At 44.8% G+C, this 19,802-nt stretch overlaps 1 protein-coding gene across 1 annotated transcript; it reads left to right on the forward strand.

Moving 5' to 3' along the window:
• On the forward strand, window positions 1-6,278 carry LOC123653156 (putative protein FAM90A20P). Its single transcript, XM_045587790.1, has 7 exons — window positions 1-375; window positions 583-757; window positions 1,423-1,622; window positions 2,071-2,176; window positions 2,529-2,728; window positions 3,172-3,271; window positions 4,908-6,278. The coding sequence occupies exons 2-7, from the start codon at window positions 680-682 to the stop codon at window positions 5,694-5,696; spliced, it is 1,473 nt and encodes a 490-aa protein (XP_045443746.1). The 5' UTR covers window positions 1-375; window positions 583-679; the 3' UTR covers window positions 5,697-6,278.
• Window positions 6,279-19,802: the final 13,524 nt, after the last annotated feature.

Below are 19,802 nucleotides of genomic sequence, written 5' to 3' on the forward strand. Positions count from 1 at the left end.
CTTACTAAAAACTAGAAATTATAGGCAACTGAATATAGAATTATTTTAAAAATATAAGATAAAGAAAACAAACACAGAAGAGTCCACAATTTCATCTGTGAAGCTCCCAGGCTAGCAGACAGAACGTATTTTCATCTGGGTGAATTTCATTTGAAATTTGCCTCCTCTTCTGGCCAATGGGAACTTTGAGTTTCCCAGAAAGAAGCATATTTTACTTTGATTTTCCAGAAAATCTCCCACAATCATAATGCACTGATGATGGTGTAAGCCCCAAGAAATACTGTCTTTCTCTGTCCTTCTAGGACTCAGAGGATAGAATGAATCCCAATCTCCTCTTTTAAATCCCTATTTATGCATGCACATCCAATTTAGCAGGTAAGTCTTAGCTGTGTCGCCTTAGAGTCCTGCCGTGGGGATGGGCAATCAAGAGAGGACAAAGGATTCAGAAGAAGGGATTACAGGGCAGACAGTTGTTTTTCCTGAGGGCATGAGGTCTCTTGAGCAGATTTGAAGCAGACAGATGGTGCCAGTGCAGCTTGCCCTGTGTGGTATTTTTAATTTTTCTCTTTCCTTTTTCCACAGGAGATTTGCAAGTCCTTACCTGAGACAGAAAGACTTGAAGGTCATAGGTGTAGCAGAAGGCAAGACATGATTTAGAACTTCTGCCCTTCACACCCTTATGGCCATGAAAGGGAAGCAGCCACAGAGGGCCCCAGGAGCACACAAGGCTCCCCCACCAGAGGAGGACAATCCCAGGGTGAGTAGAAGTCTGGCTCTGTGCGGGACCTGGGGAAGTGGTACCCTTGATGACTGAGACAGGGTTTGGACAAGGCAAGTTCTGTGTAAGTAAGTGGGGTGTCTTTTCCCACGCAATGGTCCCCTAACCCAGGACATCCTCACCTCTCTGACCGGTCCCTTCGTATTCGCAGGCACAACCTTACGTCTTTTGGTTTTTTAACATATTTGATTGATTTCAGAGAGGAAGGGACTGTGAGAGAGAGATAAAAACATCAATGATGAGAGAGAATCATGGATAGACTGCCTGCTGCACACCTTCTTGGGACTGAGCTCACCGCCCAGGCATGTGACTTTGGCCAGAATCGAACCTGGGACCCATCAGTCTGCAGGCTGACTCTACTCATTGAGTCAAACTAGCTTCTCCCTTCTTAATAGTGTCCTGTGCAGCCTGCTTTTTTTATCCATAACTTTCCACTTGCTTCTATATATAGTTCATCCCTTCCATACTTTCTCATATGTTCCTAACCTGGGCTTTGGGATCCATCCTAATACCTAAAAAAATAGCTACCTAGTGATCCCTCCCTGGTGTGACCCACATTCCACCTCCATCAAGGTGTCCCACTGTTCCCCTTTGAATTGTGCCTGTGTTTTGAGCTGATTCTCTGACTTCCTTCGCTCCTCCAGGTTAGATGTTGGAAATGTGGGGCCTTTGGGCACAAGGCAAGCAGCCTCAGGTGTCCCATGAAGCGTCAAAGTGGGGCTTTAGCCCCCCATGCCCTGGGCTCCAAGGATATGAAGGAGAGCCAGAATCCTTGGAATCCGAGGGACCTGTGGAACGGAGGGCCCTTGAACAAGGCTGCTAGGTTAACCCAGCAGAGAGTTCGGTGAGTTTCATGGGTGAGTGCTGCCAAACTTTGGGGGGAAATCTAGGGAACCGGCACCCCTTACCTCTCCAATGTCTGCATTGCCACCTCCAACCAAAGACAGGGTCCTGGAGAGTTTGAGAAAGCTACCTGTGGCCTCCAGGGGTACATCAGAGTTTCATTCCCTTCCTGGGAGTCATTGAGAGTTAATGGTGGTGGGGGTGGGTGAGACATGGTAGATCTCTGCCAAGGACAGGCACAGAGACAATGGAGGAATAGGAAAGTCCTTTGTGAAAAATCCTTGAGTGCCCACAGAAAGGGGAGGATGTGAACTGAGGCAAGAAGTCTAGTAAATGCATAGACCCCACATCCTGGTTCACACTAATGCAGGGAAAGGGACCAGACCATGGGAAGGCTTGTTTCATTGGGGACAGGAGTGGAGGGACTCATACTACGTTGTATCCTCCAGGAATGAAGAACACAGACAGGATCTTCATCAGAAATTACAACAGAGAGCCCGAGGAGGGCCCCAGCACAACTGGAAGGACAAGACAGAACCCTGTGACTACATGCGGGTGAGTGTCCTCGAGTTCTTGGCCTTTTATTGCATCAGGGTCACAAACTCCCTCTGGGACTCAGAGAACACCTTACTCCCCAGAGAGAGTCCTGTGCAGCATGCTTTGTGTCCAAATCTTTGCATGTGGGTCTATGTATTCATGCTGAGAACTGGGTGCCTTTCACCATGTTCCTTCCCAACTAATATGGGCTTTGGCATGCACAACAACATCTTAATAACAGGTACTAGGTAAGCCCCCTGGTGTATATCAGTCTCTGCAACCAATATTCCACCTCCATAATCTGTCCCCGTTTCCTTTGAAATGTGTCCCTGTTGTGGGCTAACTCACTGACCTCCTTTTCTCCCCGCAGGTGAGATGCTGGAACTGCAGGGAATTTGGGCATAAGGCAAGCAGCCACAGGTGTCCACTGAAGCAGAGGAATAGGGCCCTAGCCCCCCAGGCTATGGGCTCCAATAAGATGAAGGAGAACCTGAATCCACGAAATCCCCAGGTTCAGCAGAACCCAGGATGCTTTAACAAGGCTGCTAGGAAGACTGAGCAGAGAGCATGGTGAGCATTGTGGGAAGGTGGAGAAAACATTGGAGTGGAATCTATCAAGCCTTTGTCCTTTCTTGCACACTTCCTTGCCATCTCCATTCAAAGTCAGAGCCTCAGAGCAAAAAAATCCCCATGTCTTCACTGGTCACACTCCCAGGTTCATGCAATTCCTGGGCAATCAATGAGGGTGAATTGTTGTAGGGTTGGTCCTGGGAGCACCTTTAATCTATAAAGGTGTCAGGCAGAGAGGAAACGGAATGAAAGAAATGTCTTTCAGGTAAAACCCAAGTGGATTCCTTGGGGTGATCTGAGATGAGGCAAAGATCGCTCTAGTAAATGCACTGGCCTTCGCTTCCTAGATCACAAGAAGTGGGAATGGATGTGGGCCAGGGAAAGGATCGCTTTCATTGGAGAGAAGGAATGGATTGTCTCACATATCATGTTATGTTTTGCAGTCAGGAAGAACAGAGACAAGACCCTTGCTGGAGACTTCCCTGGAGACCCACACGCAGGCCCCAGAAAAATGGGAAGGAAGAGAAAGAACGCTGTGCCTATGTGAGTTTGAGTGTCCAAAGGTGCTGGGATTTTCATTGCATCGGGGTCATCCTACTTTCCTCCTTGTCTTCTCTCTTAGGGGTTGGTGAAAGTTCAACAGGAACTCACATGCTTTCTCTAGTGTAATTTCCTAATTCATTTTTCTTGATGTCTTTTATTTGGCCTATACTTGCATGTGCCCCAACAATACAGGATGAGGCAAAAGTGGGGTTACAGTATTCCCTTGGAAAATGGGAAAGTAATAAGTCATAATACAGCAATAAGCTCTGTACAGTGGTGCCTCACACAACGAACTTAATTTGTTCCAGGAGCAAGTTTGTTATGCGAAAAGTTCGTTATGTGAAACGCGTTTTCCCATAACAATACATGTTAAAAAAAATAATTCGTTCTGTAGCATAAAATATGCTAAGATGACATAAAAAAGATAAATTTTTTGTTATTATTTTTATTTAGATACATCTAAAAACATAATTTTTAAAAAAAACACACACACATTTTTTTAATTTTAAGACAGACTAAGTAGAGTCTACCGAATCTTGCACATCTTCATCCATTTTCTGCTTTTTGGTCGATGGTTTCATGAAAAACCTGTCCAAAGTCGTTTGTTTTTCTCTTTTCTCCAACATCTGCCGGAAATAACGGACAAGAGTATCGGAGTAAAGATCGTTGATCCTGTTTGCTTCAGCTGAATCCGGATAGTGGGCATTGGTAAACTCCTGAACTGCTTTCCATTTGACCAGGATGTTCTTGATGTCAGCAGTTGGGATTGGTTGATTGTTTGATTGTTGCTCCTCGTTATCAGATGACGCTTCCCTTTGAGCATTGTCCTGTTTCATTTCAACAGAAATCACCTTCCTGCTTTTTTTAGAAGCCATGATATAAAAAAAATATTGAGTTTAACTTAAAAGGACGACTGCCGTGATACGTGCGTGATTTAATTCGTAATGAAGAACGATTGCCGCGATACGTGCTTAAGTTAAGCGCAGTGACTAACGACTGCCTGCAGTGCCTGCGCGGAAGGATGCAATACATCGGCAGCGATCGTGGAAGCTCGGGCGACTTCGCTGTGTGAAACGAAGTTCGTTGTATGAATCATGAAATGAAGTTCGTTGTGTGCAGCGTTCGCTGTGCGAGGCGTTCTTTATGCGAGGCACCACTGTATTTCATGTACCTACACAATTGTAATGCTTCTTTTGACCCACCCTCTATGCTGATGGAAGGCATGGATGTGGTCTCATTAGATGTTTCCACAATGCACCACTCCTTGCAGGAGCCAGGCTTTATGAAATCAGAATCCCTTCTCCCAAATTGCCCATGCAAACTCATTCATCTCCAAAATGCCTTCAGATCACCAGTTTCATTCCCTGGAAGAGGCTAAGAAAGGCTTATTTTCTCTTCGCTAACAGGAGACAGCTGTGAGAACTTTATGTTTTCCTATTACACATGGTACAAGTGTACATTATATCTTCTTTCTAACTGAGCTCATGGACTTCACCTTCTTTACCTTCATTGTTGGCTTATCCTTTGCAGTCCATATCATGTCTCAAGATATTTTTTCCTTGGTGGTGGTATAATTTTACTTTCTATTTGATATTGAGAAAATTCCTATGTGTAATATGTATTCTCTCTCTTATAGGATCTACACAAGCTAAGACCTGATCATACCAAGATGAAATATGTGGGAGACCCTGATCTCACCACTTGTTCACCAAAAAGGAAACATGTCATGACATCTATAGCACCTCCAATCAAAGGTGTTGAGAGAAGTGCCTGCTTACCTTCTGGATCAAAGAATGGGCAGGAAAGGCCGGTCACAGACTCCCCTCAGACAGAAGGCACACACTTCGTCCAGGATCCCACCCATAGTGTCCATGAGAAGGATGACAGACCCCACTCTGCCTTCATGATCCAGGGCCTGGACCAAACACTCATCCACCAGCCACATGACAAATTCCCTGATGGGAACTCACACAGCATCCAACATGCTTCTGCACACAGTGTGGGCCAGGACTCTGATCTCATCATCAAGGTGCCTGGCAAGAGAGCTGCCAGGACCTCCAGCCAGACCTGCCAGAAGCCCACAAAGAAATCCAGACTCAGCCCCTGTGTGAAGAGCACACAGAGTCCTGACCTCCAGCCTCTGCACCAGGGCCCTCCCATCAAGACTCTCCAGCCCTTCCAGCTGTCTCCATTCCCACCAATTCCAGGCCAGCTCCTCAGTAAGGTCTTCATGACATTAGACAAAGGCCAGTGGAGCAACAGACACATGACACCTCCATCCCTGCCTCCTGAGAAGCTCAGCACTCCTGCTCAGATTCCTTATACCCCAGAGAAGTCAGAGGCACTCTGTCCCTGTGTCCCTTTGAGTGTCCTCCTTGAGGCCCTTCAGCTTTCCTCTTCCTCTAAAGAAGGTGATGGCCAGTGAGACACTCCATGTCAGGGAAGACATGTTTTCAGCCCCTGGAGTTGCCTGAGGAACTGAAGAGTGGAAATCACTGGGAGCAAAAGTTTCTGGGAAATCAGTGCTTCCCTTTTGTTCTGTGTGGACAGATGGTGGGAAATCTAATTATGCTTGGGGCACACAGACCCAGTTATTGCTCTTTTAATTTATGTAGGTATAGTGATATTTTATAAGAAACTATAGTTTGTGCTAATTGAACTGGAAAGGGAAGTAGAGTTTTAGAAATTTCATCCATTGTAAAATTAAGCTAAGTTACAATAATTATCCTTAAAGTTGATTGGGAATAGGAGGCTGTGTAATGAATTTGTATTAGGTGTGCACCTGTGTGCTTTGGGGAACCTGGGACAGAGCCACCTGTGTAGTCTGTAGATTTGAAGCAGCACCTGTTGTCCTGAGATGAGATTGTTTCACGCTACTGTGTTATCTCAATGGAAATTAGGAGGGGGACCCTTCCCATGACTTTGCATCTTTGATTTATGGAATGTCATATTAAAGCTTTGTTTTAAATATAGTTTGTGTTTGGCATCAATAAAACTTTGCAAAATAGGTCACATTGTGATTGAATTTCATTTCTGTTCATTTTGAATCATTTGAAGAACACTGATTTGTTCCCAAAAGCTCATGTCAGTGAGAGTAGATGGGAATATGATGTACCTTGAGGTGGATGAGTTTGGGCAACACCTCTAGGTTCCTGTATCATGCCTTCCTCTCAGTCAAGATCGTCTCCTCCCTAAGGGGCACTAACAGCCTTTAAGGCCTCACCCTCCAAAGTTGTCCCTCTCTTGTGGTCCTTCAGCAGCCTTAGTACCCCTCCCTGGACATCTGAGTACCTGACCTTCCCATCAGCTTCCCAGAAGCACTCGCTGATTTTTGTGACTTGTGAACACATCTGTCCCCATCATCTCTGAGAATGAGAGCTCTCCACTAGTTCTAGGAAAAGGATCTCAAAGGCTGATTTGAGCAATGAATTTACTCATAGATCTGCTGTGTCTCCACATTTGTTAAATAATTTAAGGAAAAAAACCTTAGGTCAGCCAGTGAAAAGGTATGCCCTAGAGGCACAATGGAATTCACACCAGAGGTAAATTATGTGAATGTGGGAAAGCCGTTAGTGATGCCTCAGCCTTACAGGACACAGCATGACTCACACTGAAGAGGATCCATTAGAGCATCTTCCATGTAGGAAAAGCATTTTGCAAAGATATGATCTTGGAAACTACAACCAAATGCACATTGGAGAGAAGTCCAATGAGTGTCACGGCTGTGGGAATACCTTCAGTGAACATGCTAATCTCATAAGACAGCAGAGAACTCACACTGGAGAACAGTATATGCAAGTCACTTATGTGGGAAAACTTTCAGTCATTGTTCTTCCCTCAGAATACTGGAGGTAATCCAATACAGGAGAAGAAATCATGAAAGCCTCCAGTAGATAGTTTGACCTGACTGTCATGACATGGCATTACTTATTTAATAATTTATGGAAGAAATGTCAATCATAGCTTTAGCATTTGAACATACTGAAGACTCATACATGAAAGAAACACTCAGTAAGCAATGTGGGAGGTCCATTTATCTTCATACTCCTTGGACTGAAAGACCTTTAATATGGGGTGGATCCATCTCTATGCCATCTTTGTGTAATCTTTTAATCTTTGGTCAGAAAAAAATGACAACTCACATTGTAAACATGCTAATTTAGATGTCCTTGGAAACAGCTCTGAACTTTATAAAGATGCTTGACTCATTCTTCAGAGGAGAATGTGTAATGATTCATTTATAATTATTGGTAAAAGGAACCAATTTCACAAGGGAGAAATGCTAGGACTGCGGTCATATTTGACAAACATTCAGCCAACTTCCAGGTTTTGTGCACACTTTAAACTCAGAGAGGACAAACCACAAAACAGGAAATAAAAATATGAATCCTCATGAGGAAATGCAAACATTTTTTTTCACATCATTCACACTAGTGAAGTTACTCAGTGTAAAATCACAAGAAACCTTTTCTTCATAAAGCAATACTCATGGTAAATGTGAGCATCCATACTGTACAAACCACTGTATCAGAAAGACAAGGCATTTATTGATCACTTATTTCTCAGTCAAACTTAAGATTCCCAAAGCAAGGAGATAGCAATCTCTTTTTTTAATATATTTTATTGATTTTTCACAGAGAGGAAGAGAGAGGGATAGAGAGTTAGAAACATCAATGAGAGAGAATCATCGACCAGCTGCCTCTTGCACACTCCCCACTGGGGATGTGCCCGCAACCAAGGTACATGCCCTTGACCGGATTCAATCCCGGGACCTTTCAGTCCGCAGACCGACGCTCTACCGCTGAGCCACACTGGTGCCGGCGAGATAGCAATCTTAAATTCAAAGCAGAAATAGCTTAGTTAGATTTCATATAAACAATATAAGTGTATGTGCTAGTGTGTGTGTGTGTGTGTGTGTGTGTGTGTGTGTGTGTGTGTGTGTTTAAAGTTGTCAAAGAATCCTCATCTCCTAACAGGTTTGGCTCAGTAAATAGAGCATTGGGTTGTAGACTTAAGAGTCTGAGGTTAAATTCTGGCCAAGGGCACATGCCCATTTTGGGGCTATTCACAAGGGTGGGACATGTAGGAGGCAGTTTATCAATGATTCTATCTCATCATTGATGTTTCTATTTCTCTCTCCCTCTCCTTTCCTCTATGAAATCTATAAAATTATTTTTTTTAATTCTATTACACTCAACTCAGCAACTAATTGAGTTGTTAAGGAAATAAATGTGGTTTATAAACCTTATAAAATAAAATGTACAAGGCTAACATGATCTGGATGTATTGAATGTGGAATTTCAGATACAGCAATGCTGTCTGATATTTGACCAATTCAATATGTTGCTGAAGAAGCTGAATGTTGGTGTTCTAATTTTCCTTGTGCAGTTTTGAACACATACATTCAGGTCTGTACCCTTCAGCTGTGGGGAGAGAATCAGACCTCAGGTTCACACAACCCTTTCCCCAATGGCTGCTTGGAAACATTTCAGTTCTCTGCATCTATCTTCCCAACAACACCATGTCTTCTTCCAAACCCTGGTCATGACACAGCTATGGTCTTCAGCCTCACCTTCTAGGTGTCTCTGTGTGACATGACCCTGTTCAGGCAAGGTCATTGGGGCATATCAAGGCCTCTCACCTAAAAGTATTGGTGGCACCTCAGCCTAAATCTCGGTAACATGAGGACAGGAGACAGAATGATGCCCACACGGACCCATAAAGCTCTTGATTTTTGTTCTAAAAGCTCTCATTGAGCTACATGGTGGCTGTGGAGGGGTGGACAGGAAGTTTCCTAGCACACTCTATATCTTAGTTAAATCAGTATTTTTGAACCCACCACCTACCCTTTATTGAACCTTAGCTGTTTCTCCCCCATCTCAAGGAGCTGCTCAGAAAATAAATCTGCAATAAGATAATTTTCCTAATCCTATTAGCCAATACCTGTGCTGCTTTTTAAATAATTTTAAAAAAAAAATTCGCTTGCCCCAAGCAAAATGAAAGGATTTTCCCACTTTGTTCCTAGAGAAGAAAATCTTGTCTTTCAACAAACACACTTATCAAACCTAAATATCAACGTGCTGACTTGTGCTCTTCCCAACAAGCAATGCAAACCACAGGCCTCACTGAGACCCAGTAAAGAAGTAATTCTGTGATTGAAATGGAAATATACTTTTTCCTAAAATCTCTCCCCAGGTGATTTCACTGTAGAGGCGGGATGGGGAAATGTTAACCACAACTGAGGAAGATGAGGAATTAAGTCTATAGTCTGCCTACAAGAATAGGTACCTCCCATCTGTAGTTGAATTCAGCTGCAATTCTGACACCTCTCAGAGACCAATCAAAGTGTGTGATTTCATGTCCTTGTTTTCCTTTGAAGGTCAACTTAAGTGCATAGAGCCACTATTTCTAACAACTTATGCAAAGGACATCCGAAGACTGTCCACCCTTGGGTTTTCAACTTCCTGTCAGTTGTCCATTGAAAGGCGATGTCCTCAGTAGTAAATCTCAAAACAGGCACCTGCCCCCCTGAAAACACTCAGACATTTTCATCTCCACCAAAATAGGCCACATCCACTGACACTCATTCCCTCCTCCTTTCACACAGCTCCCCTCCCCGCGATGGCACAGAAGAAGCTGCCGCCAACATCAGTGGGCTGAGATGTGGGAACCCAGAGGACCCTGAGGCTCTCAGGAGAACCTGATGTCAGAGCCCCTGGTCTGTCAGTGTGATGTCCTGCTGGACACATGATGTGCAATGCAGGTCAGACTTCAGGGTCCAGGGGAGGACTCAGTGTGGCTCAGAGACTGTTTTGTAGGGAGCCCACCCAACCTCACATGTACACCAAGCACCAAGAAAATGAACTACTATATACGATACATTAGAATAACAATCACTGACAATGTACAGTACAACAACAAAAAAGTCCACTTGGGGAAAACATTGTAGAGTATTTTTTTTATTAGATACACATACTTTATTGATTTATTTTATTTTATTTTTATTTTTTTTATTTTTTACAGAGAGGAAAGGAGAGGGAGAGGGAGTTAGAAACGTGAGAGAGAAACACCATCAGCTGCCTCCTATACACTCCCTACTGGGGTTGTACCGGCAACCAAGGTACATGCCCTTCACATAAGGGAATCTGGGACCCTTCAATCTGCAGGCCAATGTTCTATCCACTGAGCCAAACTGGTTAGGGCGAAAGTTCTTTTTTTCTTAATGTAAAACACCCCTAACTTAAATGCTTGACAATAAATAAGTGGTAGCTAACACAATTAGAGTGGGGAAATTTTTTCATGAAAAAAACACTTTTGATAATTTTCAAAATTTCAATAGATTACATCTGCAGACATGAGAGACAAACATAATAATTTATAATTATGAAAATTAGACCCAGGAGGTATATGCAGTTTCTCATAATTCACACAGTAAAAATGACATATTTTTCAGAGAAGACACCACTAAGCCTGACTTGGGAGAGTGATTCTGAAAGTGGGCCATCCCAACTTGTGTGGCAGAAAGTGGATTGGAGTGCGTTGAAGTCAGTGGCAGGACAAGCAGGGACAAACAGCCTCTGGGAGACCTTTTGGACAGGCTGAAAAAAGGGGTGAGGGACCCAAGGGATGCAGCCAGGGTTTAATGGCCTTGACCAGGGTCACTTTGGTGGCACATTCATCAATAATAAAGAAAAGACAAGTAAGAAAGTCACTGGAAGTTCAAATATATTAAAATTCTAAAATGAAAAACTACCCAGAGTGTCCACAGATTGATATCAGACACACCCCAACTGTACATGTGCCAACTGGTGCTAAATTGAGTGACCATAGTTGAGCAAAATAGCCGATGGAATTGTGGGAAACACTTTTATGTACTGTGTAATTTCACAGTTTTATAGGAAACTATAGTTACTGCTTATACAGGGGGCAAAGGAATATGATTATTTTTGTAAAGTTGAATCCATTATATAGAAAATTAGGTTGCAATACTGCCCTCAAAATCTCATGGAAAGAGGAAGCTATAGAATGAATTTCTATCAGGTGTGACCCTGTCTGCCTTGAAGATTGGGGGGCTGGGCCCCATATGATATCTGCAGTTTGTAAGCAGTGCCTGTGGTCCTGAGACAAAACTGTTTCACTGTGCTGTGTTATTTCAGTAGAAATCTGGATGGGGACTCTTCTGATGACTCTGTAGCTTGGCTTTATGAAAGGTTTTATTAAATTCTATTTTATATACTTTTTTCATAGTAATAAAATTAAGTAAAATATGTCATGCTGAGATTGGGATTTATTACTGATCCTTTCAATAATTTGTGGAATAATGACCATACCACAAGGCTCAAGTCCCTGAGAGCAGAGTGGAATCTGATGTCCATTAAAATGACATTAGCTTGGGCCCCATCTGTAGGCGCCTGACTAATCCCTTCTTCCCTGTCAAGGTCAACCCCACACTCAGGGGCACTGACAGCCCATGATGATTCACCAGCCAAAGTGTTCCTCTTTGTGTTCCCTCAGGAGACTCCCTGTCCCTTCCAGAATCCCTCAGCGCCTCACAACCCACCCCATTCTAGGAATACTCCTTGACTTGGACCACATGTGTCAAAAACAAGGCCAGCAGTCCAATCCGTCCCACCAAGCCTTGCAATGTGGCCCTTACCGCGCTGTCATCACTGCACTCCGCTGCGTTTCCAACACAATGATAGTTTATGATTATTCGTTAACCATTCGGCCCGCAATTTAGGCTGGATTTTAGATTTCGGCCCCTTCTCTGATTGAGTTCGACACCACTAACTTGGACGAATAAAGAACGTGTCCAGAATCCTACCTCTGACCAAACCATGTCTTGAGAAGGAGAGCTACCATGTTTTGGAGGAAAAGGGACGCAAAGGCTGCTTGGAGAGACGAATTGACTCATAGTTAAGCTGTGTCTCCAAATTCTTACCTCATGTAAAAACAGGACCATATGTCAGACAACTGTGAGAAAATTCACCCAGATTAGATGAAAGTCTTAGTATACACATTGACATTAAAAACAAATGGAAAATACATGATCGTGGGAAACCCTTCAGTAATGTTTTCAAACTCAGATGGCAGAACATGACTCATCCTAGAGTGAAACCATGTGAATGTCATCCATGTGGGGAAGGCTTTTGGAAAAGGTTTTAGCTTAGAAACCCCAATCCAATGCACATTGGGGATAAGCCTTATGACTGTGGGAAAGCCTTCAGTCATGGTTTTTCCTTAGTCACCATGAGACCGTCCACACAGGAGAGACACCATATGAATGTCCCCTCTGTGACAAAGCATTAAATGAAAGTTCATATCTTAAATAAACAGGAGAGAGTCTATCAAGGAAAGAGAGTTTATGATTGTCACTAGTCAAAGGACTGGCCTTAATGAGCACTAGAGAGTCCATTCGGGAGAGCAAGCACATGTGTGCCTCATGTGTGGGAAAGCTTTCAGGCAAAAGGCTGAGCTTATCCATTACAACATAATGCACACCAAGTAAAAACCAGATGAATGTGGTCAGTGTGGGAATGCTTTCGGTCAACATGCTAATCTCATCAATCCCTAGAGTCCCTACACCGGAGGAGAGCCCTAGGCATGTCAGCTACGTGGAAAATTCCCCAGTAGTTGTTCTTCCCTTATAAAACATGACAGAACTCAACACAGAAGAAGGAATCATGAAACACAAACACTTCTTTACAGAGCATTCACTCTACTGATCTTATTCAGTGTAAAATCAGGCGATACTTTACCTCATCCAACAACACTTATCATATAAAGTATGTGAGCATTCCCACTGTACAAACCCCTGTGTCTGAAAGGCAAGACATTACTTAATCACTTCTACCTTACTTAGTCTAAAATACCCTACACAAAGGATACAGCAATCCTAAATGGACACAGAAATATTTAGTTAGATTTTACATTAGAAAAAATGAATGCCCATGTGTTTGTGTGTATTGACTGTATGTGTGTGTGTGTGTGTGTGTGCGTGTGTGTATGTGCCTGTGTAAGATTTTGATGAATCTTCAACAAAGCACTCAGAAGGTAGTTGAGTGTTTGTGTAAAGTAAAGTTGTTTATAGAACCATGCCATCAAATGCAAGTGGATAGTGTGTTCTCTAAACTTTGAATGAACAAGTAAGTTGGTAGGAATTACATCCATTTGAACAGCAATACTCACAGATGTTTGAACATTAAAGTCTTCGGCTAAAGAAGCAAAAGGTTGATGTTTTGAGTTTTCCTCTTGCAATTGTGAACTCATCCATTCAGTTTGTACCCTTCAGCTGTGGGGATAGAACCAGACCTCAGTTTCACAGAGCCCTTTCACCAATGGCTGCTTGGAAACATTTCAGTTTCCTGTACCTATCTTCCCACCAACACCATGTGTCTCGTTCCAAACCCGGGTCATGACATAGCTATGACCTTCAGCCTCACCTGCTAGGTGTCTCTGTGTGACATGACCCTGCTCAGGCAAAGCCATTGGGCCATATCAAGGATTCTCAGCTAAAAATATGGTGGGAAATTTGCCTGTTCTCTTATAAGTAAGGCCAGAAGACAGAGTTCTGCCCATTTGATCTCCAGAAAGCTATTTGATTATTTTTCCCTCCAGACTCTTAATGCAGCAATAAGTAGTTGGTGGGTGGGTGGTGGACGGTGAAGTCTCTGACGACACTCTCAATCTTAGTTGACTCCAATATTTCTACCCACCACTCACTCCACGTTGAGCTTAATGAGATTCTCACCGATTCCCACAGTAGCCCAGAAAAATAAAGCTGCAATCATAGAAAGTTCCTAAATCCTAATATTCATGCCTTAAGCTATTACCTTAAGATAAGGAACAAGATTTGCTGCCCTGAGGCAAAATCAAGGGATGTTCACGACTCTGTTTCTCCAGATAAGAATGCGCTCCTTCAACAAACCCCAGTTTGAACTTCAACCACAAAGGGAGTTGCTCCCAGGAGATCCACTGGGCTGCCCAGTGTTCATCCAAATAAGCACAGTCGGGAGTGAGTTCAGATCAAGGTCAGGACAAGCCGGGACAGGAAACTCTGCCAAGTTGAATGTCAAGGTTGAGCCCAGGGGAGGGCCCTGGGGGAGGGGCCAGGGTTCCTGGACCTTGATCAGGCTAACTCTACAGGCTCATTGATCCATCCTAGAGGATAGACAAATGGAAAGTCAGTGGCACTTCAAATACACAAAAATGGAAACCTAAGTATCCACCCAGAGTGCCACAGTTTGCCAGTGGATAGGCCCCACCTGAGCAGCCAGCCGCCAAGTGGTGCGTGCAATTCCTCGTGGAAGGAAGAAGATAAAGATTCCCATGAGATGGCACCTGTTTTGCTTCCACAAAATTTCTTAGTATAAGCCGAGGTTTGGCCTCCACCCATCCTTTGTCATAGGTCAGTGGCCTAGCATCTGAAGAATCTCTCAGGTATATCCCAGGAGGAGAATCGCCTAAAAGAAAAAGTCCCGGCACCTGGACATTCTCCGCAGGAGAAGACTGTCACCTGTGGGCACACAGCCATCGGTGTGCCCACATGGAATGCCTGGGGAAAGTGACTCGAGTCACCAGGCAAAGTGTAAACGCAGGTAGTGGCACCAGGCCTACATTGGGGGCACCATTCCTGTGCATCTCCTAGGCTCCGCCTCCCAGGCACAGAGAAGACAATGCGGAAGACAAAGTGTGCATCCAGGCAAGAAGAAGAGAACGTTCTCAGAGACTCGGGGGTGCAGTAGGAAACGGGAGGAGTCCAAGTCCTCGGTTGCACGCACAGTGGGTGGAGTTCTTGCCAGAGCTCTGTCTGCTCAATGTATTCTGAGACACTCTCTCTCCCATGCATGGCATCACGTTCAACAAGGCAAGGCATTGAAAGAAACAGCAGGTTTCCTTAAAGAAGGTACATCAATGTCATATGTAAATGACTGAAAACGCTAAATGACCCAGCAGAGCAAATCACTTCCAGTCCCGTGTACCTTCACGAGATTATGCTGATTGAGTTTGAGGGGATTATGCTCCCCTCAAACCAGCATAAAACTCCAGCGGGACTGGAGATTCTGCCAGTCTGTCTCAGACCGTCTCCGTGGAAGGAAGCAGCAGCGGATCCGGAGAAGCTGGGCCAGCACTCGCTGTCCTGAGGATTTTTTCACGGACTGAGGAGCTAACCTGCATTGCAGGTGGGTGACCTTCCTTTAACCTTTTCTTTTCCTAAAAGTAGATTTTATTGGCTTTAGAGGAAGAGGGAGGGAGAGGGCTAGATCCAGAGACATGGATAATGGAGAGATATCTATTGGACGCCTCCAAGCACCCCTCCTTCTGGGGATAGAGCCCCCAACTCGGGTTTGTGCCAGGAAAGGGACTGGAACAGGTGACCTCTCGGTTCCTGTCTGGATGCTCCAAGACTGAGCGACACCTGCTTGGCGGGTTTGCTGTCAGGTGAGTCCTTTAATTCGGATTTTCCATCACATGACAAGAAACAAAACCAAGCCAAACAAAAGGGGGGAAAAAAAAATTAGGAGTGATTGGATTTTAGGCAGTGGATCAGCATTCTTTCCTCGCACAGTTCATCCTGCAGAGACTGGACAAATTGCATTTCTCCATGCTCATTATTACGCTAGGTATAAGATTTTAAGTAAAGTACCTACCTACGCATTGCAATTTGTGGGAGTTGGTGGCTAAGCAGTAATGGAAATTTGGTCGATTGAACTATCTGGACTTCAATATTTGATTTATTCAGACTTAGTACAAATATATTCATTCACATTTACTAGAAACTAGATGATTATAGGCAATGGAACATAGAATTTAAAAATGTATTAGATAAGGTAAAGAAACACAAAAGCCGTCCACAATCTCAATTGTGACGCTTCCAGACTAGCGGGGCGGAACATATTTCCATCTGGGTGAATTTTATTTGAAATTTGCCTCCTCATCGGTGCATTGGGAACTTTGAATTTTCCAGAGGGGAGCACCTTTTCCTTTGATTTTTGAGAAAGTCTCCCACAATCCCAAATGCTTTGATGATGGTGAAAGACCCGAGAAATACTGTCTTTTCCAGCCCATACTAGGACACGGAGGATAGAATTAATCCCAGTCTCCACTTTGAAATCCCTCCTTTATGCATGCACATCCCATTTAGCAGGTGAGTCTCAGCTGTGTCACCTTAGAGTCCTGCCCTGGGGAAGGAAATCATGAGAGGACAGACAAAGGACTCAGAAGGAGAGGTCACAGGGTAGACAGAGATGTTTTGGCTGAGGGCATGAGGTCTCTTGAGCAGATTTGAAGCAGACGGTGCCAGAGGAGCTTGCCCTAGGTGGGTCTTTGAAAAGTTTCAATTTCCTTTTCCTACAGGAGATTCACAAGTGCATAGCTGAGAGAAAAGGACGGCAAGGTCTTTGGTGGTGTGTCCCATGGCGGATCGTGACCCAATTCGGGGGCCCTGCAGACCCTGGCAGGTCCGAAAAGGGAAGCAGCCACACAGGGCCCAAGTGGCAATCAAGGATTCCGAACCAGAAGAGGTGTTTCTCAGGGTGAGTATGGGTTTGGCTCACTGGGGAACCTGAGGGATTGGCATGGATGACAGAGACAGGCTTCGGACAAGGCAAGTTCTGTGTCTCTAGGTGGAGTGTCCTCTCCCTAGCCAGGGTCCCCTACCTTAAGACATCCCCACCAGGCTGGCTTCCTCATCTGCACATTGATGGCTAGTGTTCTTTCACTGTGCATAGCTCTTCTTCAGCTCTTGGTTTTGGTCTTGCTTTCATTTGATTGACACTTGACGGTGAGGACCTGCTCATGTGAAACCTCTCCATTGTGTCTCCCACAGCGTCCAACCCGGCCGATGCCCATCCCCACTCCCAAGAGAAAGCATGTGCCAGACGCCTGTCTCAGCACTGTGTCATCTGGCGGGAAACATAAGGTGACACCCTCAGCGCCCCCCATCCAAAAAGCTGAGGGGATCGCCTGCTCACGTTCTGGACTACATAATGGGCAGGGAGTTCCTGTCACCGACACGCCTAGGCCAGGGGGCACACGCCTTGTCCAGGATGCCAAGAACAGTGTCCAGCAGACACACAACAAGCCACCCCTTGTCCAGGATGCCAAGAGCAGTGCCCAGCAGACACACAGCAAGCCTCGTTCTTTCTTCAGCACCAATGGCCTGGGCCACACCCTCAAGCCTCAGGCACAAGCCAAGTTCCCTGCTGGGAACTCACCCAGCATCCCACGTCCTGCTGCAAAGAGTGTGTGCCAGCACTCCAATCTCAGCATCAAGGCGCCAGGCAAGAGAGCGGCCCCGACCTCCATCCACCACTGCAAGAAGGCCAGAAAGGAGCCCAGACTCAGCCCCTGCCCGTCCCCGAAGGAGAGCATGCAGAGAGCAGACCCCCAGCCTCAGCAGGAGAGCCCTCTGGCCAAGACCCTGCAGCCCTCAAAGGAGCCCCAGAACCCAGCCACTCCACGGAGTCCCATCAAAATGGTCTTTAAGAGGTCAAAAGAAGGCCAGTGGAGCTGCTATCTGGTGCCACCTCCCTCCATCCCTCCTGTTGAGAATTCTTTCTTCTCAGATTCCCCTCACCCTGGAGAAGAGAGAGGGACTCGGTCACAGGATCCCTTGAGTGTCCTCCAGGAGGACCTTCAGCTTTCCTCTTCCTCTGCAGAGAGTGACAACGGCCAGTGAGAAGTCCATTGTCAGCAAAGACTTGTTCCTTGGCTCCAGGCCCCAGGGTGCCGACTGTAGATCTGGGGAGGGGATAGCTACTCATGCAGCTGTTTGTGGTGGACCAGAGCCTCCCCGCTGTGCTGTGTTCAGATGTTGACAAGTCCCACAAGGATTACTGACACAGAGTCCCAGTTCCTGGGTTTTTAAAGTGTAGTGATAAGTCAAATGAAAGTTTTGTAGGAAACTGTATTTGGTACTTATAAATGGGGCATGGGAAGGTGATTATTCTTATAAAGTTGAATCCATTGTATAGGAAATTAAGTTGTAACACTGGCCTCTAATTCTAATGGAAAGAGGAAGCCATAGAATGAATTTCTAACAGGTGTTGCCCCTGTCTGCCTTGGGGGAACGTGGGTCAGGTCTCCCTGTGAGATATTCAGTTTATAAGCAGTGCCTGTGGTCCTGAGGCGAAACTCTTTCACTGTGCTGAGTTATTTCCCTGGGAACCTGGATGTGAACTCTTATGATGACTCTGTACCTTGGCTTTATGAAAGGCTTTATTAAATTCTGTTTTATATAATTTTTCTTTAATACTAATAAAATTCTGCAAAATATGTCATGTCGAGATTGGGTTTCTTTCCTTGCTGATCCTTTTTAGTCATTTGTGGAATACTGACTCTACCACAATTCTCAGCTCTCTGAGAGTACACTGGAATCTGATGTGTCTTCATATGACATTAGCTTGGGCCCCACCTGTAGGTCCCTGACTAATTCCTTCTTTCCTGTCAAGATCATCCTCACCCTAAGGGGCACTGACAGCCCTTAGTGATTCACCCTCCAAAGTGTTCCTCTTTGTGTTCCCTCAGGAGCTTTTGTGTCCCTTCCAGAATCCCTCAGCCCCTCACAACCCACCCCATTCTAGGAACACTCCTTGACTTGGATGATTAAAGAACATGTCCAGAATCCTACCTCTGACCAAACCATGTCTTGAGATGGAGAGCTCCCCTGTGTTTGAGGAAAAGGGTCCCTAAGGCTGATTGGAGTGATGAGTTGACTCATACATAACTCAGCTATGTCTCCACATTCCTTTACTCGTGAAAAAAAAAAAAAAAGGGACCATATGTCAGCCAACAGTGAGAAAATTCACCCAGAGTAGATGAATGCCTTGGTGTACACATTGACATTCACAACAAATGGAAACTATGTGGTCGTGGGAAACCCTTCAGTAATGTTTTCAAACTCAGATGGCAGAACATGACTCAGCCTAGAGAGAAACCTTGTCAATGTCATCCATGTGGGGAAGGCTTTTGCAAAGGTCTTAGCTTAGAAACCGCAATGCAATGCACACTGGGGATAAGCCTTGTGAGTGTGGGAAAGCCTTCAGTCATGGTTTTTCCTTAGACAGCATGAGACCGTCCACACAGGAGTGACACCATATGAATGTCCCCTCTGTGACTAAGCTTTAAATGAAAGTTCTTACCTGAGAAAAACAGGAGACAGTCTAACAAGGGAAGAGAGTTTATGATTGTCACTAGTCAAAGCACTGGCCTTAACCAGCACTAGAGAATCCATTCGGGGGAGCAACCACATGTGTGCCTCATGTGTGGGAAAGCTTTCAGGCAAAAGGCTGAGCTTATCCATTGCAACATAATGCACACCAGGTAGAAACCAGGTGAATGTGGTCAGTGTGGGTATGCTTTGGGCCAACATGCTAATCTCATCAGTCCCTAGAGTCCCTACACCAGAGGAGAGCCCTAGGCATGTCAGCTACGTGGAAAATTCCCCAGTCGTTGTTCTTCCCTTATAAAACATGACAGAACTCAACACAGGAGAAGGAATCATGAAACACAAACACTTCTTTACAGAGCA

The sequence above is a fragment of the Pipistrellus kuhlii genome, unplaced genomic scaffold (genome assembly GCF_014108245.1).
Source record: "Pipistrellus kuhlii isolate mPipKuh1 unplaced genomic scaffold, mPipKuh1.p scaffold_m20_p_3, whole genome shotgun sequence".
Lineage (NCBI taxonomy): Eukaryota > Metazoa > Chordata > Mammalia > Chiroptera > Vespertilionidae > Pipistrellus > Pipistrellus kuhlii.